Source organism: Buteo buteo, chromosome 18 (genome assembly GCF_964188355.1).
Source record: "Buteo buteo chromosome 18, bButBut1.hap1.1, whole genome shotgun sequence".
In the NCBI taxonomy this organism is placed as follows: Eukaryota; Metazoa; Chordata; class Aves; order Accipitriformes; family Accipitridae; genus Buteo; species Buteo buteo.
The window spans coordinates 22,236,987-22,251,876 of NC_134188.1; the positions used below are offsets into that span (position 1 = coordinate 22,236,987).

A 14,890-nucleotide genomic window follows, 5' to 3' on the forward strand; every position below is an offset into this window, starting at 1 on the left:
GTGTCCCACAGGGTTACAGAACAGTCCGGCGGAGCGTGGAGATGGGAGGAGGACGACCACCACCACACTGGCACCACTGAGAAGCTGAGTATTTCTGTGTTACAAGTCAGAACCTATGCCCCCAAAATACGTGAGGGTTTATGGGAAATACTCTACACTACTTGAAGGGAGGAAGTAAGAGCACTTATCTGCCCCAGGGCTGTACACAGTTGCCGGGAATGGAGGCATTTCCCCTTGGAAAGATAAAGACAGAGAAGTTCTCCCATTCTGTTCACCTCTGGGGTTACGGAAATTGCAAGAGATACTGAAAAAAAATAATCTATGGAGACGTTTTAGTTCTACATGAGATTTTCAATTTATGTAAACCAGTTTTCAAGAAAAACAAGGGTTCTTCAGTAAAGGCCTTGGAGTGTGTGTTTATATAAGTAAAAAACCCCAAAGGGCCAGGCTTCAGTCTGTCAGAAGAGAGGAACAAACTGAAGGCAAAAATCCAGATCCTATATTTAAGATTAATTTACTTGGATCAGAGTAGATCTGTTGGAATCTGGCATTAGTATTCCCATACTGGAAATATTAACTTGGGAACAGTACTCCTCTTTCAAGGCCATACCAAATGTTTCATATTTCCATTTTCGAGAGGAGCTGAGAGTGAGAACGTTCCACTGAGAATGTTCCAAAAAGAAAACTATTCTAAAACACTTTAGGAAACACTTTCTGATTTAGCATAAGAAGTCCTTTGAAATAAATACAGTATTCAATAGGGGACAATGAAATATTACTGTTTGCTTCTACTTACCCCCCCAGTTATTTTGATCCTTAGTGTCACATATTTAGAAACCATTTTTAGTGCACAGTAGGAATATCAAAACAAAAAGGTACCAAGGTTTTCTACAGCGCAAACATGATCATTGAACTGATGTTGCCTGCATGGCCTTTTCTCCATCTGTATTTGATGCAGTCATTCCATTTAGATCTATTTCCAGAATCTGTAAAATCCCAGTGCTATTGCCAAGCAAGTGAATACCGAAGCTGTTAAAAAAAACAAACAAACAAACAAAAGGGAAATAATTAGCTGAATGCTAAATTGTATCACCTTCTACATACAGGAAATTAACTGCAAAGAGATGGAAGAATGATAACAACTATAGAGCAGAGCCTCCTAAAATTCCTGAATTGCTGTAGATGCAATAGAATCATTTTAGAAGACAATGACTTAGATGTAATATCCTGCATAGTAGCACTGCCCAGGTGGTGAGATGGGAGGTCAAATTCAGCAGCCTGAGGAACCACATTTTCAGGGACACATCTGAGTAACTACGCTGGATAATACAGAGCACAACAGGCTACAGTAACTTCTACTATTGTCACCCATCTATTGGAAAGTGTATTACAGGAGAGATGGCTGTACCAGGTCTTGCATTAAACATAATTAAAATGATTTCCCACTGAACAAAATGACAAGGAACTAACAATACATGTATCTGACACAACACTAGGGTATCTAGGCAGAACCTCTGAAGCCTGATGAGTTGTCTTTCAGATTTGTTCAGCTGCTGTTTCAATTAGTGTTAGAATAAGGCTAATTACGTTTCCCTTTGAACTTGTTCTCACTTCCAAAAATAATGCATCACTCTCTTATCCAGATCCAATACAATAAAAATTTCACTGGTTATGTATATATTGAGAAGACAGTCTCAACTCAGACTGAAATTTATTCCGCTTGGCAGGGGGAAGTACCAGTACCACCACACTGAAACGATGTGTCTGTGGAGGACTGAATGGGAAATGGAACTGGTCACTCACAGACTAGTCCCAAATGACAGCTAACTTTCAGGGTAACCTAAATGACCTCAGGAGAACTTTTGTAGCAACTCTGCCACATAAATGGCTGCCCTGCAGCAAGCAGAGGTACTGTCAGACTAGGCAAGGTATTTAGGCTTTTCTTTTTTTTTTCTAAATCATGTCCATATTCCTCCTAATCGCAGTTCTGGGCACAATCCTAGTCCAACTGCCCCAATGTCTGCATGCTCCCATCACTTCCGTGTTCTATGTCACATTTCTTCAAGTTGGGGGTGTCTGTGTGTGCCTGCATCTGTCTCCCCCACCCAAACCCAGTTGTCTGCTGCTACACAACTGACTTCTTGAATTCACTTAGCATATACTCTTGAATAAAATTTTACACTTCCAAAATACAATACTGGTACCCACCTCCTTGCCTATCACATACCTGCCAAATAACGTATTGTATCAAGTTTATTCGATTCCATGAGCGTTTTTAAGGAAGCTATTTCAGTGTCAATTTTATTACTGATTTCTGAGATAACACTGTTGGTACTTGAATCCTGAAACATTAAAAGACAGCATATATTTGACAGTGATCTCTAGTCCTTTCAGCTTTGCAAAGCCAAATAAGAATACCACGCTAGCAGCAACAAGAAAGAGAAACAAATTTCCAACCTATCACTGAAGTAAAATACGTAACTGGTAAGAGACCTTAGAAGACACAGAACAGCATTTAATACAATCCAGGAAGAATACTGAAGAGAGAGAGAAAAAGAGAAAGCTCCGATCATATAGACATTTGTCCCTGAGATGCCAGTGCCTCCTAAAGGGGGCATTCTACGGCGCCTAGATAGTGCCCCTAAATCTTTGCAAAACAAAGGTTTAAGCATTCACGAGCCATATCCAGAAAAGGGAGGAGATGCTGAAGATGGGACATGTCCACCTTCAGCCTCTTAGTCTTCAGCGCCCGCTAGCACCTTTGAGGACTTCCAGCCCTTGAAATACTTGGTTGGCTGTAGGCACCGGAACCATCCCTCTGGTACAGCTGATCAGCTCATCTGTTAATACTGGGAAGGGCAGCACGACAGTGCACATCCCACCTGTAACAGCCTGCACGCAAGATACTCAGGAAGTGAGAGACAAGGCTAGGATGCCTCCTCCTGCCTGAACAGTGTTCAGTGCCAATCTCACAGGCCTAGGCAGTAGACACGTACAACAAACATGAGTGATACAGCCCAGCCTTTTGCTTTATCACATTCAAAAATCTACTAACTTTCACAAAAGTTTGGGGTTTACATAATGTGCAATGTGTAACTGTATCCTGCTCAATATAAAATGAGCTTTGTTCAATACTTACTTTTTTATGAAACTCTGTAGTTGCTTCCATCAGTTTCCTCTCCTGATCTGTAAACTGTGGATAAAAGATAAATTACAATTGTAGTAACAGAAAACAAGACACAGAACTGGAAAGAGTATCTTGATAGACCAGCTTACCATATCCGTCACTCTGCTCCTTTCCAGGTTTATGTCTAGCTTGCTGTCAGCTCGGATTTTACCAGTTTCATTCTTTAAAGCAAATAAAGATTATGAAAATAACTATTTACTCTCCCTAACAGGAGTCTGTAGGTACTTACTGTTTACTTACCATTAGCTGCTGTTTAACTTGATCTAATTCAATCTTCATTTTCTAAGTGCAGAGGAGAAAAAAAAACAATTTTACAAATTCAGAAAACTGCTGAACAAGTTAATCAGTCATGTAAGTGTTAACACCACATGCACGCAATTATTCTTCCATAATTTTTCTCCCAATGGGGCAATTTGTTCTTGATTAAATATCCTAACTGGTGCGTTCAATTTGTATAGCCATATAGAATCTGCTGGGAATTTTGCTCAAAATAAAGGGATTATTTTGTAACGATGATGATCTTGTTATTCTGAGACTAAAGACAGCAGAAAAATACCAAAATGCTATTAAGCAAAAGCAAAACATGTCTCAATCACCAGTTTAATTAAATTGTTGCAAAGAAACAGCCAACTACTCTCCCTGCGTTCTATGGTTAATGGTGACAAGACTGTACCAGAATCACCCTTAAATAAAATTACAGGTGATGATTCTAAGATGTGTAGAATTTTTTTACTTTACAGAAGAACCGAGCAAGTCTTATCACATGAAATGTATTTTTCTGTGATCACAGAAGTTGTAATCTACAAACACTTCAACTCCGATAAAAGTATCTGGAATTACTTTTACATTCATATTTTGTTCCACAAAAATGTAAAACAGGTATAACCCAACATATATTACAATTTAACTGCTTAATTAAAAATATTTATTAGTACCTCATTCTCTGCTCTCAAATTTGCAAATTCACTTTTCTCCAGGATGACCATATCTTTCCGAATGGAGTCCAAATGCGCCATTATCTGCTGTAAAGTTATTTCCTTCAAAACAATAAAACATGTTAAGTTGCACACTTTCTGGCAAATAAAGGAAAGTAAAGATTTTTGGGTCTGAAATGATGAAATTAGCTACTGCAAAGCACAACAAGGAGACTTTCCAGCAAGAAAGTGACAGAAACACAGAATTTTATAGCTGTAATTTGTTTGAAAGACAAGAGGTTTTGGTTTTGTGCTTTTTCTGTTGCTTTTATATACTAACGCTGAATTTAAGCAAAAAACGCCAGTGGTATTAATCCAAGTAGCTATAAAATGAAATAGACCCAAAACTGCAGGTTAGTCCTTCATCCCCTTCCATTTTCAATGAACGTTCAGTAGCCTATGAAGCATTAATTGTTGGTTTTAATCCAGTTCCTAAGTAAGCACTTCCATTTCTTGCCCATAAAGTCATCAAAAGCCAAAGACTTAATGATACGAGTATCACACTGTCCTCTCAGCATTACAAGCCTGACTGACACTAGTAAAAGATTGCTAAAAAGCACTGAAAAAAGCCTTCCTGGTGTTTGGACTAACGAGTTCAGAATTCAACTATTTACAAACTACAGAGTGAAAAAAAAAAGAAAATAAAGGAAGAAGCTTTGTATTTTAGAATCTTGAAAGCAATACTCCTTTAGTTAGCATAAGGAAGTTACCCTACTATTCAGCATGGAAAATAATGTATCTCTCTGGGATTCTGCTTTTAAAGCTGAGTGCCAGCAAAATGAAGAGCTCTTATCCAGACTACAAGCACACAGTACTTCTCAGATCCTACACTGAACTAAATTTGTTAAAATATGCCCTCACCCAACTTCCACTGAAGTCTGACTACTTCATTGAACACAATGAAGTTTTTACAATTCCTGGGAAAACTTCAGTTGCATTTACACTAAGGAGCTAATTTCCCACATCCCATCTTAAAACATTCAGTCTCAACACTGACTACACTATAAAAACCAGAACACAATTCCATGCAAATTATATCTGGAATACTGACTTTACACATAATAGGATTTCCAAAAAGAAAGATTTCCATTTTGATGAAAAAAAGAGACACACACAATCTTTTGTCTTCTTCTGAGATTTATAGAAAAAGAGATAACTTTCTTTCAGAATAAATGCCAGTAAAATAAAAATCTGTTGGAAGTAAGGCTCAGCAGTTTAAATAAAATAGCAATGAATGCTTAATTGCATTAACTTGTTGAAGAAGAATGGCACCTAATTTCAGCTTGCACAGCCTTCCTGAGTAATTATTAAAACCATTACTGTGCATCAGAGCTCTATTACCCTGGCCCAGAAGTCTAGCCTACAAGAAAAACTAAAGTTCGTTTTATTTTGGCAATTTGTTAAAACGAAACTTGTCACCACCTCTATTATCAGCAGAAAACCCAGACATGCTACTTCACTGATTCACTGCCTCCAGATACATCCACAAACATGAACTTGAGTATCTAAGCGAAGAAGACACCTCAGTGCTTTGCTTGAGTGCAGGCTGAGGTGCTGACCTGGCCAGCGCAAACAGCTAGGTTTATACCAGCAACCGAATAATTCAGAGCCCACTTGCTGTCCCCGAGAGCACGTGACACACCACAGATTACATCCAGATGGCTAAAATATCTTCCTCCTAAATCAAGGTGGCTCTGACCACGCTGCCTGGTGGGAACAGTTCCTGGCCCTACACTTTCACATAAATTGTGCCCTGGTCAGGGAGATGGAGAGCTGGCACAGGTCAAAATGAAGCCAAGGCACTGCAGTGGCTCTGGACGACCATGTGGTGGTGGTGCCTGAGCCCTCACACTAGCCATGTTTAGCTTTTACTATAGATGGAGCTTTAAAGACTGAAATGCAGAGCAAAATAATGAAATAGTTTTAATAGTAGTTTTTAGTTTATGAATAGGAAAATAGGACAAATACAGTGTATCTCAGAACAGAGTTGATATCCTTACTGAAGTTCCATAAAAACACTGACAATTTTCTGGTATTTTAGGTGGTCTTGTTATCTCTCAGGAACCCCTCCTTGACTCTCTCTTCTGCCCTCAACCATTGTAAAGCACAGTTAAAAGTTTGGTTTCCCCTCAGAGCTTTTCAGCTGCACATGAAGCAATCTCTGCATTACATTTATAAGTTGTGGCTGCATTTGGAAAACACTCCTGTGAGATGAAAGGTGCAAGATATTACTATTCTTAATACCACCCTGAAACTTAGGAAAACCTACCTCAGTGAACTGTTTATAGTACTATAGAAAGTTGCTCACTTGTCTTTTAAATATGCAAATATGGACCATTATAGCTACACAGAGCTGTACATGTACACCATAGACGACTATTTACCTGCTGAGCTTGAGTAACCATATCCTTATAGACTGTGTCTAAACTGACATTCGACAGGGTTATTAATGCCGATACAATGGTCTCTGCTTGCTCCTTCCCAAAGCCTAAAAGACAGTTAAAGGATGACATGTTAAGGTAGTACTAAAAAGCTGGAGGAAGATAAGAGCAAGAAGTACGTAATAAATGAGGACACTGAAGTGCTGTACCTAACTACAGTGGCAAATAGGAAGTCACACAGTTACTGAAAACTGACAGTGAGAAACCAGTCACTGTGACTTTTAAATAGAAAAAACACCAGACTTAACGCTGCAAAAATCTGAAGGACATTAACTTAATATACAGAAATAGTCTATGGATGCAGCTGACAGGAGGACCAAATTTCTGTACATTGTTTAACTGTTCATGCACTATAGGAATAATTCAGCAAAATTTTACTTTATAATGAACTTTAGCAGATTCTGTTAAAACCAAACTTACCTCGAGCTACAAAGCATGCATCCTATAGAATAATAAAATTAAAAGGTAAGCCTGCATATATTGAAATTGTTCTGCACAGACACAAACGCACGCAAAACTCATTTTAAAACTGCTGCACCCATTGCCCGCAGAATGAACTCAAACTGGGATTTCTGCTTTCTGATGATAAAAATTACACTTTGTCCATAGCTTGGTGCAATTTTGAAGCGTTAAAGATGATGTGTGGTGAATAGTGAAAAAACCCCCCAGCTGTCACTTTAGCCATATCTGATCTAGTGCTGAGAGCTTTTGCCCTGAAGATTTATTTCCAGCAATCTCACTGATGTGTTGTATTTCAATTGGCCCATTTTATAAAGTAGGGTCAGTTAATGTTTTGTTGAAAAATGCTTTCAAGGCAAACTATTTTGAGAAATATGCCACTGCTCCCTTCTAAAATATGGTATTGTCAAGCTGCAACATTGGTTTACATGACTAAAAAAAGCTATGCATGCTTTATGACAGTTTCCTTCCACTAAGAGGTGTCACAGTATTGCTTCAGTTCCTCTGAATTTTCAGGGTTACTTAGGTATTATTTTGTTCTTCCTCTATAGCAGGAACTGTCCTTATTGCATGGAAGTTTAGAAAATGCAGAGAAATTCATATAAGCAAGAGAATGGAGCCTGAAAACTGCCTGCAGCAAGTCTGAGAAAAACTAAATGCCTCTCTCACTTTTCTGATACGTATAGGTTTTGCCTATAGAGCCTGCCCACTGTAGTACTGAAGTATTTGTAGAAGTTATGAAATAAATTAAACTGAATAACAACACAGTGTACCAGCACCAGACAGACTTCACCCCAAGAGCTCTAAAGGAACCTGAGGAAGAAATAGCTGAATTAGTACTGGGGACAAGTAACATCTCACAAACTACCTCAGTTACCCAAGGACTGGAAAATGGCAAATACAGCGTCAGTTTTTAAAAACAGTTCCAGAAGAGATGTAGGGAACTACAGGCTGACAAGTCTGATATGCATGAAAAAAACCCCAAACATCATTAGTGGACTATTAGGAGTCTTCTAACTACTAATACATATTATCATTAGACCCAAATAGTGGAAAAAATCCTAACATCAGATTGGATAAGGTTCTAACCGTCACTTAGGAGAAAGATCTTGGGATTTTAAAAGGTAGTTGCTAGTCTGATGAAGATATCAGCTCAATGCTTAGTAGGGATCAATAAAGCAAACCAAACCCTTAGGAATTACTAAGAAAAGGAGCAGACAACAAAATAGATGCAACGTTAAGTCACTATTCAAATCCACAGGACATTCAGTTGTCAAGTAATGCCAGCAGCTCTGTTCCCTCCCCTTTGAAACAGGATGCGATAGAAGTGGAAAAGATTCACAGAAGGGCATCATGCATGGTCAAAAGTATGGAAAAGCTACTGCTCAAGGAAAAATTCAACAAGCTTGGATTCTTCTGTTTGGAAAAGAATGATGGGGAAGTAGGGCAGAAGTTTACATAATCATGAATGACATGAGAGATCAATTGTTCATTCCCTCTTCCCACAAAAGAGCTGAGCAGGCATCAAATTAACGTTGTAGAAACCAGATTCTGCAGAAACAAAAGGAATGGATGTCTGAAACTCCATGAGAAAGGATGTTTTGGGTACTAATCAGTTTATAGTGGTTCAGGGGCTGAATAAGTGTGTGACAAGAATTCCATTGAAGGTTACTAAAACTCAGAGCTGACCCAAAATACCTCTGGAGTGAAGAGAACTGGAGGCTTAGAAAGGACAAGAGGATGTACCACATACATCTGCCCTGTTCTAACACTCTTGTGCAGGCACTGACTCACAGCTGCTGTCAGGAGACAGAAACGAAGGCCAGATGGACCTTTCATCTGACTTCAGCCAGCCACACTCACCAAATAAAAATGCAGGTATTAAGAATGCATCATGGCACTATGCTGCTGCAAATAATTCTATTTAGAAAAAACCTTACGTTACTATTAGCAGGCTAGTAGAAGAAACTTCTATTAAAGCTTCATTTTTGCTAAAAACCAATTCTTTAACTGTTACTTTACATTTGTTAACTGTATTATGTTCCTTGGCTGGAAGGCACTATATGAACTTGTCTACAGCTACAAATAAGGCAAATCTAATGTAATAGTTACTTGTATAGGCATCAGTGTCAGATGCCTCTCCTTCACCAGCCTCCTTGAGAGGCTGCCAGAACATTTTGTAACACCAAGTATTGGTACTTTGGGAAAACTGATAGCACTCAAAGTTATAGTACTTAAACTAAAAGTTTTCCTTTGAATTATTTATCAGATATCACTTACCATGGGCTTCCAGGTCCTGCATTAGAGCATGGGTATCAAAAGTTACCTTTCGCTGCTCCAGGGGAGTGATTTCAACCCTTCTGACATCATATGACTTCCTAACGAGCGTGGCAGCAAAACCTGGAAGTGACAACATGTGCCTTAAACTTAACCTGATTGGTTTATCATGCAATAAGCTAATTTCAATTTCTTTCATTATAGCAAAGCTGCACGGATATTGCAACAAAAAGCTGGGTCCTTTTGATCACTTGGTTGCAGCACGTGTCAGAAACCATCAATCCTTTTTCCACAGGAAATCTACACCAGCTAGAAGTCATATATTGAACTTAATTCCATTTGTGTAACTAGGAAGCTGTGTAACAGACAAGCATCCTGATACAACAAAAAACCACCACAACCAATTGTTTTGTAATATCTGAGAAACATCACTTTTAAAAGATCAGCAGTTCTCACATACTGCCAATTTCTACTGGTTACAGCTAACATCATTCATTTGGTTCTCCACAAAATCCCTCAATCACATTCTTTTTACACTTTCTTCTGTCACTATCCTTTCCAGCAAGGAGAGTGCCATGTGCAAAGATAAAGGCACAGTTTTTTTTTTTTTTAAGCAAGCTATGCAAATCTAATGTTCAGAATTAATTTGTTGGTTCACCAGGAAAGTAACTGGGAAACAAAGTGATACGGTGTTTGCACCTAATACTTCAGAGATGGGTATTAAAGATCCACTCTATTTATTACACAAGTGCCTTCCCACAAGATGTTTCACTGCTTCTCCTACTTTATTTCAAGCATATTTTTCCCTTCATCTTGTCTTTGTGGGGCCTTGCACATTACAGATTCTGTTCTGATAGAGTCTTTATCTAAAAAGCCCTGTTACTTCTAAATCCATGCTTATTCGAAGCCTTTTGCACTGCTGGCTCTCTGCCTTAACCAAAACGTTGTTCTGTATCTTATCTAGACCTTTACCCAAAACCTTTATATCACTTAAACAACAGGGAAGTTATATTGTGCCACTGCTAAATAAATCAAATTATGTGCTACCTTGTATCTACTCTAAAGAAGTGACTATAATGAAGCCAGCTGCAGTATCCAAATCAAAGTCTGTTTAAGATTTAAGAAACGAAGGAAAGGTTAGTGTTTAAGTGCGTGAACACTGAATACTACGTTCAAATAATTTAAAATAACTCTAACATTTACTGTGGAATAAAATGTTCTTTTTTCACTGAGCCATGACAGCCTTTAAACACACAGCTCTTTGTCCTCTAAATGCGTTAGTGGATTTTTTTCATTGAATTGGACATATATATTGTAGAGACATTCTCTCAGAAAAGCTAATATTATAGCGTGAAGCTTTGGGTTGCCTAGACACGCTGCTCCTCCTACCGATTCACTCCTCTATTGACTCGATGCACGGCTCTCGGCCCAAAGCTGTCCTCCAAATAAAGCCTGAGCCTGGTGGAAAACTACCAGCCAAGACTCTTAACAAACTCACCGACGTTTTCACAGACCGTATCCGAGACACCATTTCGCGACGCCTTTCTGCACCCCCTGGCTAACTCCCGTTGCTCCCCCCGCCTCAAACGCTCTCCGTCAGTCCCCACAACCCACTCAAGCGACCGCTCTTCCCCACGTAACGCACCCCTGCCCTCCGCCTTGTGACAGCCCCAAAGGAAGGCGCTCTGTGCTCCCTCACACACCGCCGCGGGGACAGGCCCCCGCCGCCCCTCTCGGGCAACGAGCCCGGCCCGCCAAACGCCCGGCCGAGGCCCGGGCTACCCCCCACCCCAGCAGGCAGCCTTCCGCCCCCTCTCACCTCTCCGAGGAACCGGAGGCAGCAAGGCCCGGAGCGGCAGCGGACCCGACCGGGAGCCGCCGCCCCAGGCGAGGAGCGCAGCTCCGCGCCCGGCTCCCCTCATGGCGGCACAGGCCCACCACTTCCGGCGCCAGGCACCACCCGCCGTCCCCACTGCGCAAGCGCCGTCCGCACGCGTTTCCGCTCCGGCCCCGCGGGGCACGCTGGGTACTGTAGTCCTCGGCCGCAGGGACGGGGCCGGGCTGGAGGGAGGCGGCGCTGCGCCGCCATGCGGAGGGGAGGAGCGGCAGCGGGCGCTGCGCATGCGCACGCAGCGGCCCTTGCCGGGCGCGCAGCGGGGCGGCCGCCATCTTGGTTCTCGGTGGGCGGCTTCGCGTCGTTGCTCGGCGTTTCTGAGCTGAAGTTGCTGTCCGCAGCCTGGCCGCTGCAGACATCAAGCTTTTCTCGGAGCTTGGCTAAGGCTGGGTGATACGCAAGAGGCTGATCTGTAGCGAATCAGCCGCAGCAAATCAGTCTGGGTTGGGCGGGGTTTTAGGCCAGCGGTGGCGGCGAGCTGGCTGGTCTGTGGTGCTGTGGCGTGTGTGCAAGGTGTCGATGCCTGTTCAGAGCCAAGGTGAACGGGCAGAGTTAAAACACAGAGCACAGCGGGTAGAGGAAGAGGTAGGAGGAAAATCTGCAGACTGCTCCCGCTTGGGAAATGTACAGAGAAGGGATATCCAGAGATAGGCTTGCCTCAGTGGGCTCGTCCAAGGGCGCAGAGATAAGCAGTGCTGTAACCAGCCCAGAAATGGAAAAACATCCTGGGTATTACACTGCAAATTAGAATAAAGGACACCTCACTTTGCTGCTGGACAGCATGTGCACCCTGGGGAGGTTTGTCATAACGTATCTGGGTGAAACAACTTGTGAAGGTGCCGTGGCTATTACCTGTGTTACGCTGCGGAGCAGCGGCTAGGCAGCCTTGGGGCCAGCTGAGTTGCTTTTGTGCCATGTCAGCCTGATGGAATATCCTTGAGGTGTATGTGAGAATCTGGGACAGTGTGCCCAGTGTTTTGAGCGTTCCCCAGAGAGTGCTTAAACAGAAGTTTGAGTAAGACAGACTTCATAATCTAGCCCAGCACAGGAGAGCATGTCAAAGACCTTCCTTGTAAGAGCCCTGATGTTGCTTGCCTTCAGGACAGAATGATTTCTGGGCAGGCAGGGTACAGAGAAAAAGCAGGCTGCCTACAAGCCATACAGAATTCAGAGCAATTTGGATCTGTATAGGTGCAGGCGTGGAGCATCCATGCAACTAGTGTGAACAGGCAAATTCAGCTCTGGAGGCTGCAAACCTATTGACCAAAAATGCAGGGTCTAGTGACATGAGGGCTGAGCATTCACTGCAAACACACCATCCCAAGACAGACTTCGGGAGACAAAAACAGCCCTGAATTTCCCTTACATATGGACTTCCATGCCTATACACAGAGTTAGAATTAGATTTGTGATGGAGAGGACTGCGCAGAATCTACGGGGCCCTGTTTTCTCCCAGCTCTATTTGGATGATGTGAGCTGCCCCTGACTTAGCCTGATTTCCCCTTATTCTCTGTCCTGAACTTACTCTAGCCTCAGACAACTGCCATAGGTGAAACTCTCTTAGCCTGCCTCTGTCTATGTCCAAATATCACTAACTTTAAATGCAAACCCAGCCCTAGCTCCAGTTCTGAAAGATGAAACTATAACTCTGGATCCTCGTGCTTTTGAACTCTGAAGCTTTCAAATGGCAATCCGTTTTCATTTTACTCCCTATGACAGCAAAATGCAGATTTCACAGCCTCAGAATTTTTTTTCAAAATTGAATTCTTGCTTTTCAGTTTGTGCTACTTAGAATAAAATACATCAGGCGCTCTCAGACATCTGTTTCACTGTAGAAGTCCAGGGATGCTGAAGTTACGTCTTAAAATAAAAGTGCAGAGCAAAAAAGAAGATTGCCGGTGGTACTTTTTAGAAAAAGTTCTAACTGAAATTGTAAAGTTTAAAAGCCATGATATAAGACATCTGTGATTAAAAAAAGATGCATTTTTCAGCAGTTACCAGCAGCTGCAGTTTGTCTGAAGTCACCCCTCTGTGCTTTTCCCAGAGGCCTACTTCTCTCGCAGCCAGTATGATGCAATGCTTTAAGCTGAACATATAAAAATTCAGGCTTTCAGAGCAGAAAAATCTCCTTGGTAATAAAAACCCCTTGATTTTATCCCAAGCACAAATACAGGCTGGGCAATGAATGGATTGAGAGCAGCCCTGCAGAGAAGGACTTGGGGATACTGGTGGGTGAAAAACTGAATATGAGCTGGCAACGTGCATTTGCAGCCCAGAAAGCCAACTGTATCCTGGGCTGCATCAAAAGAAGTGTGACCAGCAGGTCGAGGGAGGGGATTCTGCCCCTGTACTCTGCTCTGATGAGACCCTCATCTGGAGTACTGTGTTCAGATCTGGGGCCCCCAAATTAAGAAGGACATAGACCTGCTCAAGCGGGTCCAGAGCAGGGCCATGAAGATGATCAGGGGGCTGGAGCACCTCTCCTGTGGGGACAGGCTGAGAGAGTTGGGGTTGTTCAGCCTGGAGAAGAGAAGGCTCCAGGGAGACCTTATAGCAGCCTTCCAGTACCTAAAGGGGGCCGACAGGGAAGATGAGGAGGGACTCTTTATCGGGGAGTGTAGTGACAGGATGAGGGGTAATGGCTTTAAACTGTAGATTTAGATGAGATATTAGGAAGAAATTCTTTACTGTGAGGGTGGAGAGGCACTGGCACAGGTTGCCCAGAGAGGTTGTGGCTGCCCCATCCCTGGAAGTGTTCGAGTCCAGGTTGGATGGGGCTTTGAGGAACCTGGTCTAGTGGCAGATGTCCCTGCCCATGGCAGGGGGGTTGCAACTAGATGATTTTTAAGGTCCCTTCCAACCCAAACCATTCTGTGATTCTATGATTTTGAGTTACGTGAAGGTCCTTTCTGTTGGCAGGTTGGCTTCAGCCTTCTTTTAACCACTTGTCTCCATTCAGTGGAAGGGGCTGTCATTTCAGTGGACTCCTCGCTTATGTGGAGCTTTTCTCCTGCCTTGTTTCCTTCTGTTCATAAGAGCCAGTTGGGGGAATCTTAATTTGTTCAGAGGCATTTCCTCTTTCAGGGCATGATTTTCATTCAGAGGATTTCTAGGTGAGAACAAAGGTGGAACTAAGATGTGTATGGGATACTTGGGGGAAGAATCACTGCTACCAGTGGCAGTTGTCTGAACCAGGGTGATAAAGATGGCAAGCAGCTGAGGAGCTGAATGGAAGGGCGCTTGCAGGAAAGCAAGCACCTAGTTACCTGTGCCGAGGTTTAACTTCACACAGTCCTGCCATGGTAACAGATGCAGGATTCAGCAGAAATGCTCGAACAAGCCTACCCTTATTTAAAGCATTGAGTTTCCAAGTCAACAACTCCTGTGTTGCCAAGATACAGACATTAGAAAAAAATCCCAACAACAGCAACAAAAAGCTGTCACTAAGGGAGAAGAGCCCTGGATCCGCGCCCTCTCTGCAGGGACGTTATTGTTCAGCACTAACAATGTCACACGCGGGCTCAGGATGGCAATTGCTCCTTGAGCGGCCACACAGTCCTTTCCAACCACAAAGGCTTCCCTCGCAGGACAGAAAGGCTGAGTGCCCCAGGGTGCTGATTTTCTACTTCAGACAGACAGTGAGCCGACAAACTGGGTG

The 14,890-nt window shown here is 42.5% G+C and overlaps 1 protein-coding gene across 2 annotated transcripts; it reads right to left on the reverse strand.

Moving 5' to 3' along the window:
- Nucleotides 1-97: 97 nt before the first annotated feature.
- CCDC90B (coiled-coil domain containing 90B) lies at nt 98-11,279 on the reverse strand. 2 transcript variants are annotated; one of them, XM_075050144.1, is made up of 9 exons: nt 11,158-11,279; nt 9,342-9,461; nt 6,546-6,649; nt 4,123-4,224; nt 3,428-3,469; nt 3,277-3,348; nt 3,140-3,193; nt 2,228-2,342; nt 98-1,029 (listed from the first exon to the last, which is right to left on the reverse strand). In XM_075050144.1, exons 1-9 carry the CDS (start codon nt 11,258-11,260, stop codon nt 974-976), a joined length of 768 nt encoding a protein of 255 aa, XP_074906245.1. In that variant the 5' UTR covers nt 11,261-11,279; the 3' UTR covers nt 98-973. The 2 variants fall into 2 exon arrangements, with proteins under 2 accessions (XP_074906245.1, XP_074906246.1); XM_075050145.1 differs by lacking the exon at nt 6,546-6,649 and having other exon boundaries at nt 11,158-11,178.
- Between the last annotated feature and the right edge of the window lie 3,611 nt (nt 11,280-14,890).